This window comes from Gorilla gorilla, chromosome 17, assembly GCF_029281585.2.
Source record: "Gorilla gorilla gorilla isolate KB3781 chromosome 17, NHGRI_mGorGor1-v2.1_pri, whole genome shotgun sequence".
In the NCBI taxonomy this organism is placed as follows: Eukaryota; Metazoa; Chordata; class Mammalia; order Primates; family Hominidae; genus Gorilla; species Gorilla gorilla.
This window is the reverse complement of record NC_073241.2, coordinates 76,055,873-76,071,825: the sequence shown is the minus strand read 5'-3', so window position 1 is coordinate 76,071,825 and position 15,953 is coordinate 76,055,873. Positions and strand designations below refer to the sequence as shown.

At 34.7% G+C, this 15,953-nt stretch overlaps 1 protein-coding gene across 14 annotated transcripts in view; it reads left to right on the top strand.

Moving 5' to 3' along the window:
* PIAS2 (protein inhibitor of activated STAT 2) overlaps positions 1-15,953 on the top strand; it is a 159,421-nt gene that overhangs the window by 85,276 nt on the left and 58,192 nt on the right. For 7 of the 14 annotated variants that reach the window (XM_031003696.3, XM_031003695.3, XM_031003690.3 and 4 more), the window contains 3 exons: positions 2,488-2,621; positions 4,178-4,349; positions 11,239-11,378. In XM_031003696.3, coding sequence (XP_030859556.1) covers positions 2,488-2,621; positions 4,178-4,349; positions 11,239-11,378 — 446 coding nt within the window. Of the gene's footprint in view, positions 1-2,487; positions 2,622-4,177; positions 4,350-11,238; positions 11,379-13,878; positions 13,976-15,953 lie in introns of those variants that run through there. The other 7 variants (XM_063699200.1, XM_055368779.2, XM_055368777.2 and 4 more) reach the window with 2 other exon arrangements.

The window sequence follows — 15,953 nt, the reverse complement described above, 5'->3', positions numbered from 1 at the left end:
CAAGCAATTCTCCTGCCTCAGCCTCCCAAGTAGCTGGGACTACAGGTGTGCGCCACCACGCCTGGCTAATTTTTGTATTTTTAGTAGAGACAGGGTTTCACCATGTTGGTCAGGCTGGTCTCGAACTCCCGACCTCGTGATCCACCCGCCTCAGCATCCCAAAGTGCTGGGATTACAGGCATGAGCCACCGTGCCCGGTCTTTTGCCCACTTTTTAATTGGGTTTTGTTTTCATGTCATTGAATGTTGGTGGTTCTTATGTATTCTGGATACAAACATCTTACCAGGTATATGATTTTTAAATGTTTTCTATCATTTTATCTTTTCAGTCTTTTAACAGTGTATGTCAAATAGCAGAAGTGTCTACTTTGAATGAAGGCTGGTTTACCAAGTTTTTCTTTTATGAAAGATTGTGCTTTTGGTATTATTTTAAGACATTTTCCCTAACTCAAGGTCACAAATATTTTTTCTGAGCTTCCTGTAGAAGTTTTATAATTTACTTTTATACTTAGGTTTATTATTTCTATCAAGTTAATTTTTATGTATGGTGTAAGATAAAGAACAGGGTTTTTGTTTTTGTTTGGTATATGGCCATGTGATTGCTGCACCATCATTTGTTAAGATTTGTTTTTCCTCATTGAATTGCTTTTGCACCTTTTACAAAAATTAATTGACTATATGTGTGATCTCTGAACTGTTCTATTGATTTATTTGTCTGTAGTTATGTCAATACTGCATTCGCTGGAAGTCAGGTAGTGTGACTCTTCCAACTTTGTTCTTTTTCAAAATTATCTTGGCTATTGTAGATTCTTTGCATTTTCATACAGATTTTGGAATCAGCTTGTCGATTAGGGGAAAAAACCTGCTGGGATTTTGACTTGTTTTTCATTGACTCTGTAGATAAATCTGTGGTGACATAACAATATTGAGTCTTCTGATTTATGAACAGGATGTATCTTTCTGTTTATTTGTTTCAACAGTGTTTTGTAGTTTTCAATGTGTCTTGTACATCTCTTGTCAAGTTTATTCCTAAATATTTCATATCTCTGTGGTATTTAAAAAATTTTTGTGATTATGGCTAATATATAGAAATATAGTTGACCTTTGTATATTGCTGTCATATCAACATATGTTATTCCCATCCCTTAGTAGTTCTAGTAGCTTTATTATAGATTACATAGGATTTTCTATGTAGTCAGTAATGTTTTTTAAATAGAGACAGTTTTACTTCTTCTTTCTAACGTGGATGCCTTATGTTTTCCCGCCGCCTTGCATTGACTAGTCTGGTAATACGGTGAATTATGTTGATTGACTTTTGGATATTAAACTAATCTTGTATTGTGGGAATGAACCCCATTTGGTCATGATTTGTTATCCTGTGTATATTTGTTGTTGGATTTGTTTTGCAAAGTTCATGGGGAATGTTGGGTATTTAGTTTTGTTGCAATGCCTGCCTGGTTTTATTATCAGAGTAATGCTGACCTTGTACAATGAGTTGGAAGTAGTGGTATTATTTCTCCTCAAATATTTGGTAGAATTCCCTAGAGAAGACATTGGGCCTAGGATTTTCTTTGTGGTACAGTTTTTAACTACAGATCCAACTTATTTAATAGACATAGGGCTTCTTAGGTTATCTGTTTCTTTTGGAGTGAGTGTAAATAAGTTTGACTAGAAGCTGATTTTTCTGTTTTTCTTTTTTTCTATTTGTTTGTTTTGTTCTTTGTTATTTCTCTTTTCTTGCTTTTACTATAATTTGCTTTTTTTCTAGTTTCATAAAGTTACTGATTTGAGACTTTATTTTCTAATTAGGGAAGATTAATGCTATAAATTTTCCTTTAAATACTACTTCAGTATTTAAATAATACAGTCCACAAATTTTATTACATTTTTATTTTCATTCAGTTTAAAATCTTATTTTTATCTTTGACTCATGTTTCTTTTGTTTAGTTTCCAAGTATTTGTTTAGTTTCCAAGTTTTCAGATTTTTCTGGTACGGACTTAATTTGAACTTAATTCAAATACACTTTGCTTATTTTAAATTTATTGAGACTTCTTTTATTTCCCTTTTCTTCCCTCCTTCCCCTACCCCATTATCCTTTTTTCTCGAAGTTAAAGTTTATAAATTATTTTACTGTATAGTAACCTTTGTCTGCTGATGTTTGTTTTTTGTGCTGTGTTAGAGGTTGTTCTTACTGCCAGCCTCAGCTGGGAGGCTCCAGGTATCTACTACTCTCTAGCCATTTATACTCATTGAGTTACACAGGTGATGCTCAGTAAGTTACTTAACTATTATGTTGCCTGTTACAGATTTAAAACATAGGACAAAGGGAGTGTAATAATTGTTGTAAAGTATAAAGTATTGCAATACCAAAAGAAAAGGGGGTCAGCTAGCATTACTTATGTTTTCAAGGTAATGTGTATTACTTTCTTATTTCACCTTTAGGCAAAGCTGTTGATCACATGTATGTACTTCTTAATTGTTTTTTAGGCTTTTTATGGAAATTCTCAATGACTGTTCTGATGTAGATGAGATCAAATTCCAAGAAGATGGTTCTTGGTGTCCAATGAGACCGAAGAAAGAAGCTATGAAAGTATCCAGCCAACCGTGTACAAAAATAGAAAGTATGTGTAGAACAGCAGCAGAGAGTAAAGCAGTGAGACTCGTGCAACATTATCATTAATCTTGGCCCCTAGAACTATACGTTTGGAATTCAGCTTGTTGACTCAGTCTTTTGATTATATATAGTTTTCCCCCAAATGATTTTTATTCTTTCCTGAAGGAATGTGCTAAAGTTTATACCATCTTATCAGCTATTTCATAGTATATTTTTCCTGTGTAGAATAAAGGAAACATTCATCTAAAATCATTTTAAAATATGATGTTTGTTACAAAACAAAAAGTCACAAATGAATTTATATGGACAGTTTTTCAGAATTGTTCTTAGAGTATCTGTAGGTGGAACCCTAGGTGGAGGTGAGGTTAGAGAGGCTGCATCATTGGTTAATGGCCTTGGTGGTTTGGGGATGGTCACAGGTTAGTTGCTCAGAAAGTAAACAAATTGTTACCTTCCATTTCTTTGTGGGGAAGAATTTTAACATTGCCTTGATTACCTAGAATGTATACTCATCCATCAACTGCCTGCATCCATCCACACTAAGTAGGGGAACTGAGGGCATTTGGAGTAATTGAAACGCACAGGTGAACTTAGAGTTTCTTTGTATCTAACAGTCTACTCACTGCATTTCAGTTTTGTTCTGATTACATTTGAAGTTCTGACAAACAATGTAATGAATGGAGTAAGAAGAAAGGGGAAAAAATAGAGGATTTATGCCATTATCAATTATTCCTCTGCGATTGACACTAAACCTGAGTGCAGTGACCAAGGTTTCTCTCATCTTTCAGAAAAATGGGGAGTGATTTAGTTGATAAGTTTCTGTTGCTTTTCCATTATCAACTGTCATTCATTTTTAATTAAATACATTACAGATAATAACATACTTTTCTGTGAAAATGTGATTTAACAAATATGGTATGTGAGACTGTCTTTGTGGGTAGAAAGAACCTACGTGATTAGCAGATAATTCATAAGAAAAGTTTAAATGTCTCAGTAACTTAATTGAGAGGTTTGGGTTTTTTTCAACTTATCAAGATGAAAGTTTTTATCAAGTTCTGGCTTATGGTGAAAAGTCTGTACTTTCTTTGATATAAGCATAATTGCTAGAATGGAAATATCTGGTTCTGAGCTAACTGTGCCACATGTGTGCGAGAATACATAGCTGGTGAACTCACCCATTCTTGTCCCATGACCTGAGACCAGTTCCCTAACTCTGCGTGTCTTTCTGTAAAACGACTGCTGACCTGCAGAGACAGGATGAGCAGTAGGAGCTGCACAAATCCTTCAGTGGTATTGGAGGCATAACTAAGAACGTTCTGTCTGAATGAGACTTCTAACCATCTGTCAAGGAATAGTGCTCACCTGTCTCCCTAGGTGAACAACCATTTTACTGACAGAGGTCTGGAGTTAGGGAGTTGGTGTTTGTCCATGGGTTGGAGTATGTGGCTTCACTGGCTATATGTTGTCAGGAACATACTATACTGAATATACTAGACTCTACCACTAGAGTTTATTTGTGTTATACCTTTAATTTTTTTTTTCCTTTTGTTTCTTTACATGCAGGTTCAAGCGTCCTCAGTAAGCCTTGTTCAGTGACTGTAGCCAGTGAGGCAAGCAAGAAGAAAGTAGATGTTATTGATCTTACAATAGAAAGCTCTTCTGACGAAGAGGAAGACCCTCCTGCCAAAAGGAAATGCATCTTTATGTCAGAAACACAAAGCAGCCCAACCAAAGGGTTTGTTAATTTATAGTTCACTATTGTTCATTACCCTTGCAACTAATTGCTCTTGGATAGATTTATAAATGTCTCTTTGGGAAATGGCATAACTGTAGAAGGCTATTTTAATTTGCCTTTGTTGAGTTGAAATATTTTCGAGTAAGCACATTGTTTATAGGAAGCAAATTTTGGTGGAGAAAATATTTACATCTTTGGAAAGTGAGCGTGTGAGGTATTTATTTCCTACCTGAGACTTTTTGTTATTTTCTTGAACCTGTTTGTAAGGAAATTTGGCATCTCAGACCAGATGAGAAAGTCTGGTGTAATGGAGTGTGGAACTGGGAATCTGACAAGTATGGATTCCAATTTTGGCACACCATCGCTTACTTGTTCTGTGATCTTAGATGAAATACTTAATTTGATTGAGCCTCTTTTTTGTGTTCTGTTAAATGGAGCTAAATAACGCCTATATTACAGGATCATTTTCAGGTTTTAATGAGATGAAAGAAAGCCTTGGTGTCAGGCATGTGGTAATTTCCCAATAAAAATTGATTCCTTTCCCTTCTCACCCTCTCCAGGGCAAAATATAGGTGGGTAGGATGGCATTCTACCTGAATTTTAGCATGGATTCTCTGTAAGTTATCTGGCAGAAGGGATTACTGACCTGCATTAAAAATCAGGTTTGGGTATTTAACAGTAGTTGCTTTTTCAGAGAGGTTTTGAACCATAAAAGGAGATAACAGGAGAGTTCTCCTGGCTGTCTACGAACGCATTCTTTCAAACTTGGGTTCGCTAGTGTCATCTTTTTGGCCTCTTGGTCCGGTTTTCTAATGGCTTTACTGAGTTATAATTTACATAGCATAAAATGTACCCATCTTAAGTATATAATTGCACAATTCAACGATTTTAGTAAATACATAGAGCTGTGCAATCATCACCATGATTCAGTAGTAGAATATTTTCAACACCCAAAAAACTTTCTTCATGTTCTTTTGTAGTTTATTCCTATTTACACCCCAAATCTAGGCAATCGTTTTTTTGTCTCTATAATGCCTGTTTAGACATTTTATATAAAAATGTCTCGTTTTGCAACATTGTTTATTTTTATAATTTTAAGAATTAAACCTTTTCAGCTGCCTTCTTTGCTGTTAAAATACTTACATTTCCAGATATAATTTACACATATATTAAAGGCATATATTTACTTCTACCCATTTAATTAGAATGAGGTGGGGTTTTTGTGTGTGTGGAACAAAATGAGGAAGTATTTCAAGTGGATTTTTTCCTGGTGTGCCAATCATTTATTGCTCCTTTGAGACAAATTGGTTGGTACATCTGTAATTTAAATGATAAACAGAAAATGAAGTTATAATTTTGAAATGGTTACGTTCAAAATGTATCTTGAAGGGGAATGAATGCTTAGATGTGATGTTTCTGGATTTTACTCTGTAATGATACGCTTTAGAATATAGTGGAAAAACATGAGTTGCAAGTACTGTAGTTGGCTGAATTCATGCCAGGTTGAGAGGTCATGCCTAGTGATGCTGACTCATGAGTTGTTGTGATCTTGGAGCATGTCTCTGGTGGCATGCCACAAGGGTCTACCCTCTGTCCTTTACTACATTTTTATCTATGTTTGGTAAGTCCATGAAACAGGAGGGATGGCACATACACAGTGGGCGACAAAATCTGAAATGACCTCAGTATGCAGAGGAATAAGGATAGTTTACATCTGTGATCAGCTACTATAGAGATAAATGTTAAGGTTCCTCATTTAGGCTGAAAAGAAAACAAAAACTAACATTGGTAAGTATAAGATAGAAATTTGTGACTAAACCAGCAACACATGAAAGTTTATTTTAAAAGTCTGTATAAAGCACAGCTACCTAGTTCGTTCCATGAAGCTGATGTAGCCCTTAACACCCAACCTAGACATACATACACATTAATATACAGAAGAACTCTTAAGAAACAGACTCACATAGAAAGATAAATGAAAATTCTGAATTCAGTCTTAGGAAATCATTTAATTATATATTAAAATGACATCTGTGACCAACTAGAGTTTATCCCAGGAGTGCTTTAATATTAGGAAATACGTTGATAAGATGGATCTTGTCATAAGGACAACTTTGTAGTCATCTTCATGGATGTTGGAAAGGCCTTCAGTAAATTAATTGCCATTTCTGATAGAAACTCTTTCAAATGTCAGGTTTCAGTTAATGGTTTGAAGAGTTCACCACTGAAATCAATTTGTTCTTAGCATTAATAAAATAAGCATAGTGTCCAGGATCCATACCATGCCAGTTTTGTTCCATTTTAGGCTATATGACTCTCAGAGCATTTCAGTCAGTGCTGATCATCAAGAATGGTATTAACAAATGAGTATGGCCAGAGCAGGGGAACGGGAAGGTGAATAGTGGAATCTGGAGCAAGATGGATGAGTGGATCTTAAGGACTGAAGCTGTTAAACCAGGAGAAGAGATTATTTGATACCCACCTTGTAGTTCTTAAAAGGGAGACAATGACTAGCTGGATTAAGTTTGTTCTTTATTACCAGATTTAGGTCCAGTGGACTAAAGATACATGGATAAACTTTCTATTGGAGCTTTCTGAATACTAGGAAATTTAATCTTTTGTCCCGAAGTCGTATTTTCTGTGTTAGAGTGGCTGCCACCTGTCACAGTGTCATAGTGGAGGCTCATGCTATAGTTATATCATCTCTATGATCCCCTCCTACTCTTAGACTTTTGTGACTTTGTTCTTGGTTTTCCTTTTCATATCCTTTCTTGTAGTTCAGCATCTAGAGTTTTTATGGTTTTCCTGTGCTGTGTAAGTTTATCATAGGATTTCTTGGCCATCAAAGATAGTAAGCAAATGAGAAAGAACAGAGAATGAGAAATCAGGAAAACTTACTCTAATTTACAGCCCCGAAATTATGTGAGCAACTATTTTTTTTTTTTTTTTAATTTTTTGAGACAGGGTCTCAGTTTGTGACCCAGGCTAGAATGCCGTGGTGTGATCGCGGCTCACTGCAGTCTTGACCTCCTGGGTTGAAGTGATCCTCCTGCCTCAGCCCTCCAAGTAGCTGGAACTACCACCTCCAGCTAATTTTTTTGTGTTTTTTTTTTTTTTTTGTAAACATAGGGTTTTACCATGTTGCACAGGCTGGTCTCGAACTCCTGAGCTCAAGCCATCCACCTGTCTTGGCCTGCCAAAGTGTTAGGATTACAAAGTGCATAAGCCACCACGCCTGGCCTGTGAGCAACTATCTTTTAAGAGGTATTATTATTTTAGTAAAAATTATTCTTATAAACAATTTTACGAAGCACCAAGAAGAAAGCAAAAAATATCTCACCTAGAGAGAATCATTGCCATTTTGATGGCAGTCCTATTCCCTTTCTTTGCTTACGAACCGGAGTCTTTAAATGCAGTCTTATAATACCTGTCAGAAGAAACTTGTATGTTAATCTTAAGACATTTAGAAAACCTCTGATGTTTTTCCATATTAAAAGATAATTTTACATATTATGCCCCTTCTGAAAAATGAGTGGTTGCTTTGCCTTAATAAGAAGGTATTCTAAAGACAGGAAACATAATAAGGATAAATCTATATGTCTCCAGATTGATAATCATTAAGAATTGGTAGCAAAATTGCATCTTTTTTATACTTTTATGATCATAAAGTGGGAGCATACAGTGAACTTCAGGGTTATAAATAGAAATGGTCAACCTGTTTTCAGACATCCAAGTCTGAGCCAAATGTGAGTTTCATGCAATTCTCTGATCCAGCATATAATCCAGAATACTAATATTTGCTATATAGCAGCATTCTAGCAATTCACTTTTGTGCTGTGATATTATGGATAAAGTTACAAACGTTTAAAATATAAATGGTCACACACGTATCTGTGTGTGTTTACCAATCCTATGAAGAGGCAGTAGCAAGTTTTAAAAGCTTTAAATCTTTTTATTAACATATAGCATCACATTTTTACATCCATCATTTCACCATCCATAGCCATTTACATTTTTTCATGGAATCTGTTACTCATATCTATTTTTTGCATAGGCTTTAGAATCATTTTGTTTCTGAATGTGGTCTTTGTGAAGATTTTGATAACAAAAACCTGCTCCCAGTATGTAATTTGATAATCCTAACTAATGACTACTTTAAGCCATTCTATGTAAAGTTGAATTTGTATTAATGGTTGCAACATTCAGGTAATGGGAATTAACCAACACTAAGTAGTTTAGCTTTTCATATGTTTGCTGAGGTTTTAGATGTTGATTTACTAATTTGTACCGCCATTGGATTTTCACATTTCACATGTTTTGACAGTCAACCTTTTGGTGTTGCCTAAGTAAGGAGTAGCTATTTACTCATTTAAAGTTTCATGTTACTAAGTGACAGGACACGTACAGTTATTAGGTGTTACTGTAGTGACAGACAGGTGTGTAGGTACATTCACTTGACTCCTTTTATAGATGTAAGTCAAAGGGTCAGGGAAGGAAAGGGAGCTCTGTTATTGTTGTTACGTGTAAGTCTGTTTCAAGTTGAAAGGGCAATTAGGATCAAAACAAAAGAAAATCTCCGGTGTGAAATAGCAAAGGAAGAGAAGGGGGAGTGGGAGAAAGACGTTCATTAGCTTTTTCTTATACCAGAAAGTCTTTTAGTTTCTTTCAGTGGCAGAGAAAAAAAAAAACACGATAGGTTAAATGTACTTTTTTTTGAGACGAGGTCTTGCTTTGTTGTCTAGGCTAGAGTGCAGTGGAGCATTCATGGCTCACTGCAGCCTCTACCTCCTGGACTCAAGCAGTCTCAGCCTCAGCCTCCCAAGTAGCTAGGACCTTAGGCATACTTCAGCACATGTGGCTTTTTTTTTTTTTTTTTTTTTTTTTTTTGTAGATACAAGGTCTCCCTATGTTCCGTAGTCTGGTCTCAAACTTCCAGCTCAAGCAATCCTCCTGCCTTGGCCTCCCAAAGACCTGAGATTACAGGTGTGAACCACCTTGCCTGGCCCTAAATGTACTCTTAAGTAGAAACTTTTTAAATTAAATGAAACTTTATATATATATTTGGTCTTCAAAAGCCTGCCTGTTAACATTTTTAAAACAATAAGATATTAATACTTTGAGACAGCCAGAGTAATCAGAGCCACTTCGTTAGTCCCCTCCCCAGCACTCACATATACCCCAGTCTCTCTCTCCTCCTTACCCACTGTGTCCTTCCTCCAGTTTCTCATATAAACTCTTGTGTGTGAGAGGTGGTCTCATGTTACTTGAAAAACTTTTGATGATGTCCTGTTCGTTTGATCCCTGTGGAGGACCACTGTTTTCAAACCTCCAAAAAAGATGAGCTTTAGATACAATATAACTTATTTTATCTCCTCCCAACTTCTCTTTTTCCTCCAGAGTCTGCCTTTTCTAACATTGCTCACATACTGCTTGTGGTTTTAGGTCTTCGAGTAGCACTGGAGGCCAAGAAATCTCCAGATTCTAACCTACAGACATGTGGTTGATTTTTGGAAGATAACTTCCTTCTGTCTTTATCTACCTCGGGAAAATGTATTTTCAAATACCAGGCTTATGTTATTGCCTCAAGCATATTATATGTCATAAGCTTCCTAAATGGATCAGTTTTTGATCAAAGATTTCTGAACTCTGACCTGTGTTATTTATTCACTTTTCTGAGACTAACATAGTTGCCAACTCAACAATGTATGTACTCTCAAGATGACTGTTTTCCACATTTGTATTGATATCCATATTTAAGTGGTTTGACATTTAAATTGAGGTTATGAAATAGTTTTCCAGAGTACAAAGAATGTCATGCAATTTGTCATCATTTCTCATTACTGATATTTAATAATCAGCAATAACAGGAAAGGGAAAGGATGCCCAGAGGTTATCCCAGTCTAGCTTTGTGACCATGGTTCCCACCATCAACCATAAGACCAGTAACAGTGCTCAGTTTCCTACATACATTCAAGGATGTCTTTCTTGTGAAGTTGTAGTTGTTTACCCTGGGCTAAGAGAAAATGCAGGTTAAATAGGAAGAATGCAAAAAAAATCTCTGTTTAAGCTTGAACTTTTTCAAAAGTATGTTTAATTACACTGCTTCTTGAAATTATAAAGTAATTCTATAGTGTATATACAGTTTTATATAATACCAATTGTGAAGTATTTATTACGTATGTTTAATTTGTATTTTTGGTAGCATGAACAGCCAATTTTAAAATCATAAACTCTTTTAGGATTTCACCTACCTGGTAGGTGCTATCATGGTAGCCAGCATTTTTATTTCTGGATATTATATTTTAAATCCTGAACACTCATCCTCGTTTCTGATTGTGGCCTATTGACATCAAGTTGGTCGGCTTTAAGATTGGGTAATTTTGCTCAGATGATTCCCAGGAAAGATTGCAAATAATTAATACAATTCAAGTTAGACTTGAAGAAATTTGGATTGTGCTACAGTGAGTAGCTTCACTTCTCAAGGTTCCCTGATTTAAATCAAACCTTAGGGATCTTCTATGTTAGTTTTAAATTTCTTTATAGATAAAATCACTGATACCCATATACATATTACATACATATTAATAAAAGTGATGTCTATTTCTATTTGTGGATGAAAGTGTTATATCTCACTCCAGCACTGTACATTGTGTTTGAACGTCAACTTGCTCTTATGTCGCAGCTGCTGTTGAGAGCCAAGATATGTTCATGTTAAAATGAAGACTATTATGGGAGAGGAGAGTAGAGTGGAGTGCTGTGTAGTGAGTAGCTGCCATATAGTTGTGCTGAAACTGGTGAACGAACGACTGAGAATGCCCAGTGGTGCAGCTCTTCTCTCCTGTGAACTAACAGCCAGATTGTTTGTAATTTCCCGTGCTATTTAAAACAGGGTTCTCATGTATCAGCCATCTTCTGTAAGGGTGCCCAGTGTGACTTCGGTTGATCCTGCTGCTATTCCGCCTTCATTAACAGACTACTCAGTACCATTCCACCATACGCCAATATCAAGCATGTCATCAGATTTGCCAGGTATGTGGAGTGTTTTTGTTTCTTTTGTTTTTTAATGAAAGTTTATTTTTTTTAATCTTAATCTGTGAAGCCAGTATAGTTTTGAAATTTTCAGTAGAAGTGCTAAGGAAATTTGAAAGCTTCGGGTAAAGGTCTTATCTGTTTTTATACATCACATCCAGTTGTTATTTTAACTACAGAGCAATCTATAGATTCCTGGTGATAAGAAATATAGTAGAATAGGAAATGTTAGAGATTTTATTCTCCCTTTTGAAGAATTTGTACTTAGAGACTTTTTCTTGGTTTCTTTATTATAGAACCTCACAGGTGAAGGGAGAATATTTTCTCATACTCTTCTTGGTAGCTCATCAGAACTTCAGAATATATTGATGTTGTTTGGGGCTGATTTTTCCTACGAGCTGTGGATTTTATTCTCCTTACAAAGATAGGGTCTACCATCTGTTTCCCTAGAGTGGGGCTTAATACTTGGGATATCTTTTATATGTACAGTAGTTTCCCCTTATCCACGGGGGATAAGTTCCAGGACCCCCAGTAAATGTCTGAAACCACAGATATTACAGAACCCTATATACTGTTCTTTTCTATACAGATATACTCATGATAAAGTTGAATTTTTAAATTAGGCATAGTAAGAGATGAACAGCAATAACTAATAATAAAATAGAACAATTATAACAATATGCTGGCATCACTACTCTTGCACTTTGGTGCCATTATTAAGTTAAAATAACGGTTACTTGAACAGAAGCACTGTGTACTGAGATAGTTAATCTGATAACTTAAATGGCTACTGAGTGACAAAGCTGGGAGCCACTGGACAGAAGAATGAATGGTTCATGTCCTGGGTGGGATGGAGCATGATGGAGCCAGGACAGCATGAGATTTCATCAGACTATTCAGAATAGTGTGTAATTTAAAACTTACGAATTATTTCTGGAATTTTCCATGTGATATTTTCTGACTGCAGTTGACCACAGGTAACTGCAATCACAGAAGGCAAAACCTTGGATAAGGGGGAATCTACTGTAAAATATTAAGGTTGCTAGAATTACCTTAGTATCAGGACTTCTGCAACCAAGGCCATATTACAAAATTTAAACTTCCCTCCTTTACTCTTTTTCCCTCTCCATAGCTATTGCTTTTGCAGACACTTCTGTCAATTATATTTGAGCAAGTTAGAACCAGTACATTCATGACTTCCCTTCTCTCCGAAGGCCCTTTTAGTGGAATACAATTCTCTCCTCCTGTTACTAGTTTTCTTCTCTAGGTTTATGAACTTAATTTTGACCTATGATTTATTTTTTTTCTCCCCTTAGTGAGGTCTTTATTTTAAGCACAATGCTTATCCTGTTGGTGAAAGTTTATGTTATTGAAACAATTGATAATTGGCTCGGTATAATTTTGCTACTTGAAATTTGTTTAGATTATGTGAATAAAATTTAGTGGAAAAGAATAGACATTTTATAGTATCCATTGAAAAAAATGGCTTTTAAAGTTAATTTTTGCTTCTTAGATATAGTTACTCCACATGTAATTTGGGAGTTGGTATTTTAAGAAGTTCTTTGTAGACCCAGCTAGCACAAATTGTAAAGTATTTGTAAAGTATATACAAAGTCTGATGCTAAGGTACAGGTGAGGATTCATGTCGGTGACAAAGATGGAAATTCAGAGATTCTTAATTCCCAACTGCCTTTTATGGCTGTAACATGGGTTGTTGGAAGAGTGTCTGCATGTCATCTCAGTATGTGTTATAAGCAAGCATTCTGAAAGGATTTGTTTCCTAAAGACCTTGAATTAAAAATTAATCCTGAAAAAAGGTAATGAGCATTTCTCTTCATTAAAGTGATCCTACCGTTTAGCAGTAGCATAGACACAATTTACCAATCACTTGCCCTGTTAGTTTTTCAGTTCTCTGAACCTGGATTAATTTTTAATTGGGGGAAATTTACATTATTTCAAAATTTGGGCATAAAGTGAGACTTTATTTCTTTTTAGAAATGTGCAAACTTGAGAAAAATGCAGTAAAATATGTCTGAACTGGCTATTTGGTAAAAATGTGTTTCAAGCTGATATTGAGCAAACAAGACTAATATCCAAGGCTGATATTTAGCCAATATTAACAATTATGGTGATACTGGTTGTTATTATTGAAAAGCTTTCTTACCAGTTGATAACTGAATAGAATAGGATCTATTTTGCTTTAGAAGAATTGCTAGTTTATCATCATGTATGAATTATGTAGCAGTTACTATATCTAAATAGTTTAGTTTTACTTTGATTTTATTGTTAATGTGCTCTTTTGTGATTAGTAATTTGGTTTTATTTTTATGCATAATTTTTATGTAGTTAGTCATACTGTGAAGAGTTTTGGTATTGATAAACTTAATAATTTATAATAAAATATTAAATAGAACACCAAGAATGGAGAGATAACAAAGTTTTAATACATTTCTTAACATTCCTTTTAAACATCATAAACATGAATCTTCTGAATCTGCAGGAGAACAAAGAAGAAATGATATTAATAATGAACTGAAGCTTGGAACATCTTCTGATACTGTGCAACAGTGAATACAAAATAAAACAAATAATTTGTATTTATGGAGTGGAAAACAGCTTATTTCAAGGAAAAATATGACTGCCTTATTATTGCTAGTGCCATATTGTCAGGTGCGAATGGTGCTCAAAAGTTGTATCATTAAAATTTGAAAGTGCTAAACATTTACATATTTAATCATGTAGCAGTTATGTTTTGTTAAAAGTTTATGACTCAAATAAGGAAAATGTGTTGTCATCAATGAGAAAAAATCTAATGAGTCAATTTCACAGTGAAGCACTTAAAATTTTTAAATTAAAATTTTATCAGTGTTAATAAAATAATGTTAACACTACCTGCTTTTTAGTTAAAAGTAATTGAGCATTTTCAACCATGAAATACTTCGGAGGGCATAAAAATATATCAGTATGACACGCTGCAATTGAAACTTATGGTGAAATAAGAAACAGCATTTTGCTAAACTTACGAAACAAGGCAGTAAAATTTTAATCACTACTGATGAAACTTGATTTCATATAAGAGTTTTAATATTCTGCTTAAAATGTAAAATGCAAGAAGACTTTGATGGTTTCATTTTTTGTTAGAAAGAATAACATCTAAAATACCATATCAAACTTCACTGTTAGTACTTGAGAAAAAAATGGTTTCAGTGAGAGAAATATTTACATTAAACAGGTTTTATATAGACAGCACCCTTGTAATGCTTGGTAAACAATCTAGAATTCCAACCAATATTTTAGAAAAATTTCTAGGTATTTTATTATGGTGTTGTATAAGTCACCACATTCAATTTTCCGTGGATGAGGTATCAATATACAGATAAGTAAATCTCTTAATTGTTTTCTAAATAAACTTTATATTTACCGCACAGATGAAATCATCAAAGAGAATTACAGTACATCTGAAGAACTGGAATTGAAATAACAAAAATAGGATCCTCAGTGGGTATTCTCTGGTGATAGAGCTTCAATTTTTAATTTCAATTAAAATAAATACACAGGCTTGATATAATTTTCAAACTGTTTTATATCAAGCTTGCGTATTTTAATTGAAATTCTGAAATTGAAATAGTTGAACATTTAGAAAATGAGCATTTTTGAGTGGCTTGGCTTCAGTACACAATATTCCAACACCATTGTCAATACTTAGCGTTATAAAAAGGTTTCAGTTACTAACATGAACTGAGAGATACAGCAAATATTAAAGGTGATTGAACATATGAAACTGAAAAACTATAAAAAGGTAGAAGCTATTGTAAAAATGAAGAAAACTGAAAAACTGAAAAGATAGAAGTTACTGTAAAAAGAAAACGGTTATACCATTTGAAGCAGAACAAAATGTTCCAATAAACTTTTTTTACTTAATAATAGAAATATTGAAAATGCAAAACTCTGAAGGTATTACAAGGGCTAGACAAATTTTGAATTGTTTGGCACAAGCAGGGAGAGGATTTATTGAATATTATTAATATGAAGACAAAATCTGCTTATTGAGATATCTCACCTATTATCATTTTAATAGAGAAGTCATTGGAAAAGTTTGTTGTAATTCTCTTTGGTTTAGTATTGGCTCAAACCACCGTGTCATATAGCTAGTGACAGACATATGAAATGAAAAATTACAGCAAGCTGGGTGCGGTGGCTTATGTCTGTAATCCCAGCACTTTGGGAGGCTGAGGCGGGAGGATCACTTGAGCTCTGGAGTTTAAAACCAACCTAGGCAACATAGCGAGACCCTCTCTCTACAAAAAAATAATAATAATAATAATTAGCTGGGCATAGTGACACACACCTGTAGCTCCTGCTTCTTGCGAAGCTGAGGCCAGAAGGTAAAGGCTGCAGTGACCTATGATTGTGCCTCTGCACTCCAGCCTGGGCAACAGAGCAGACTCAGTGTCTCCCAAAAAAAGGAAAAAAAAAATCTGTAGCAACAATTTTCAAAAAGGCTTTAGAAATCGTTGGAATGATTTCTTTCAAATGATTGGTGCTATAGCTTGTATCACTTGATAAGCATTTTTG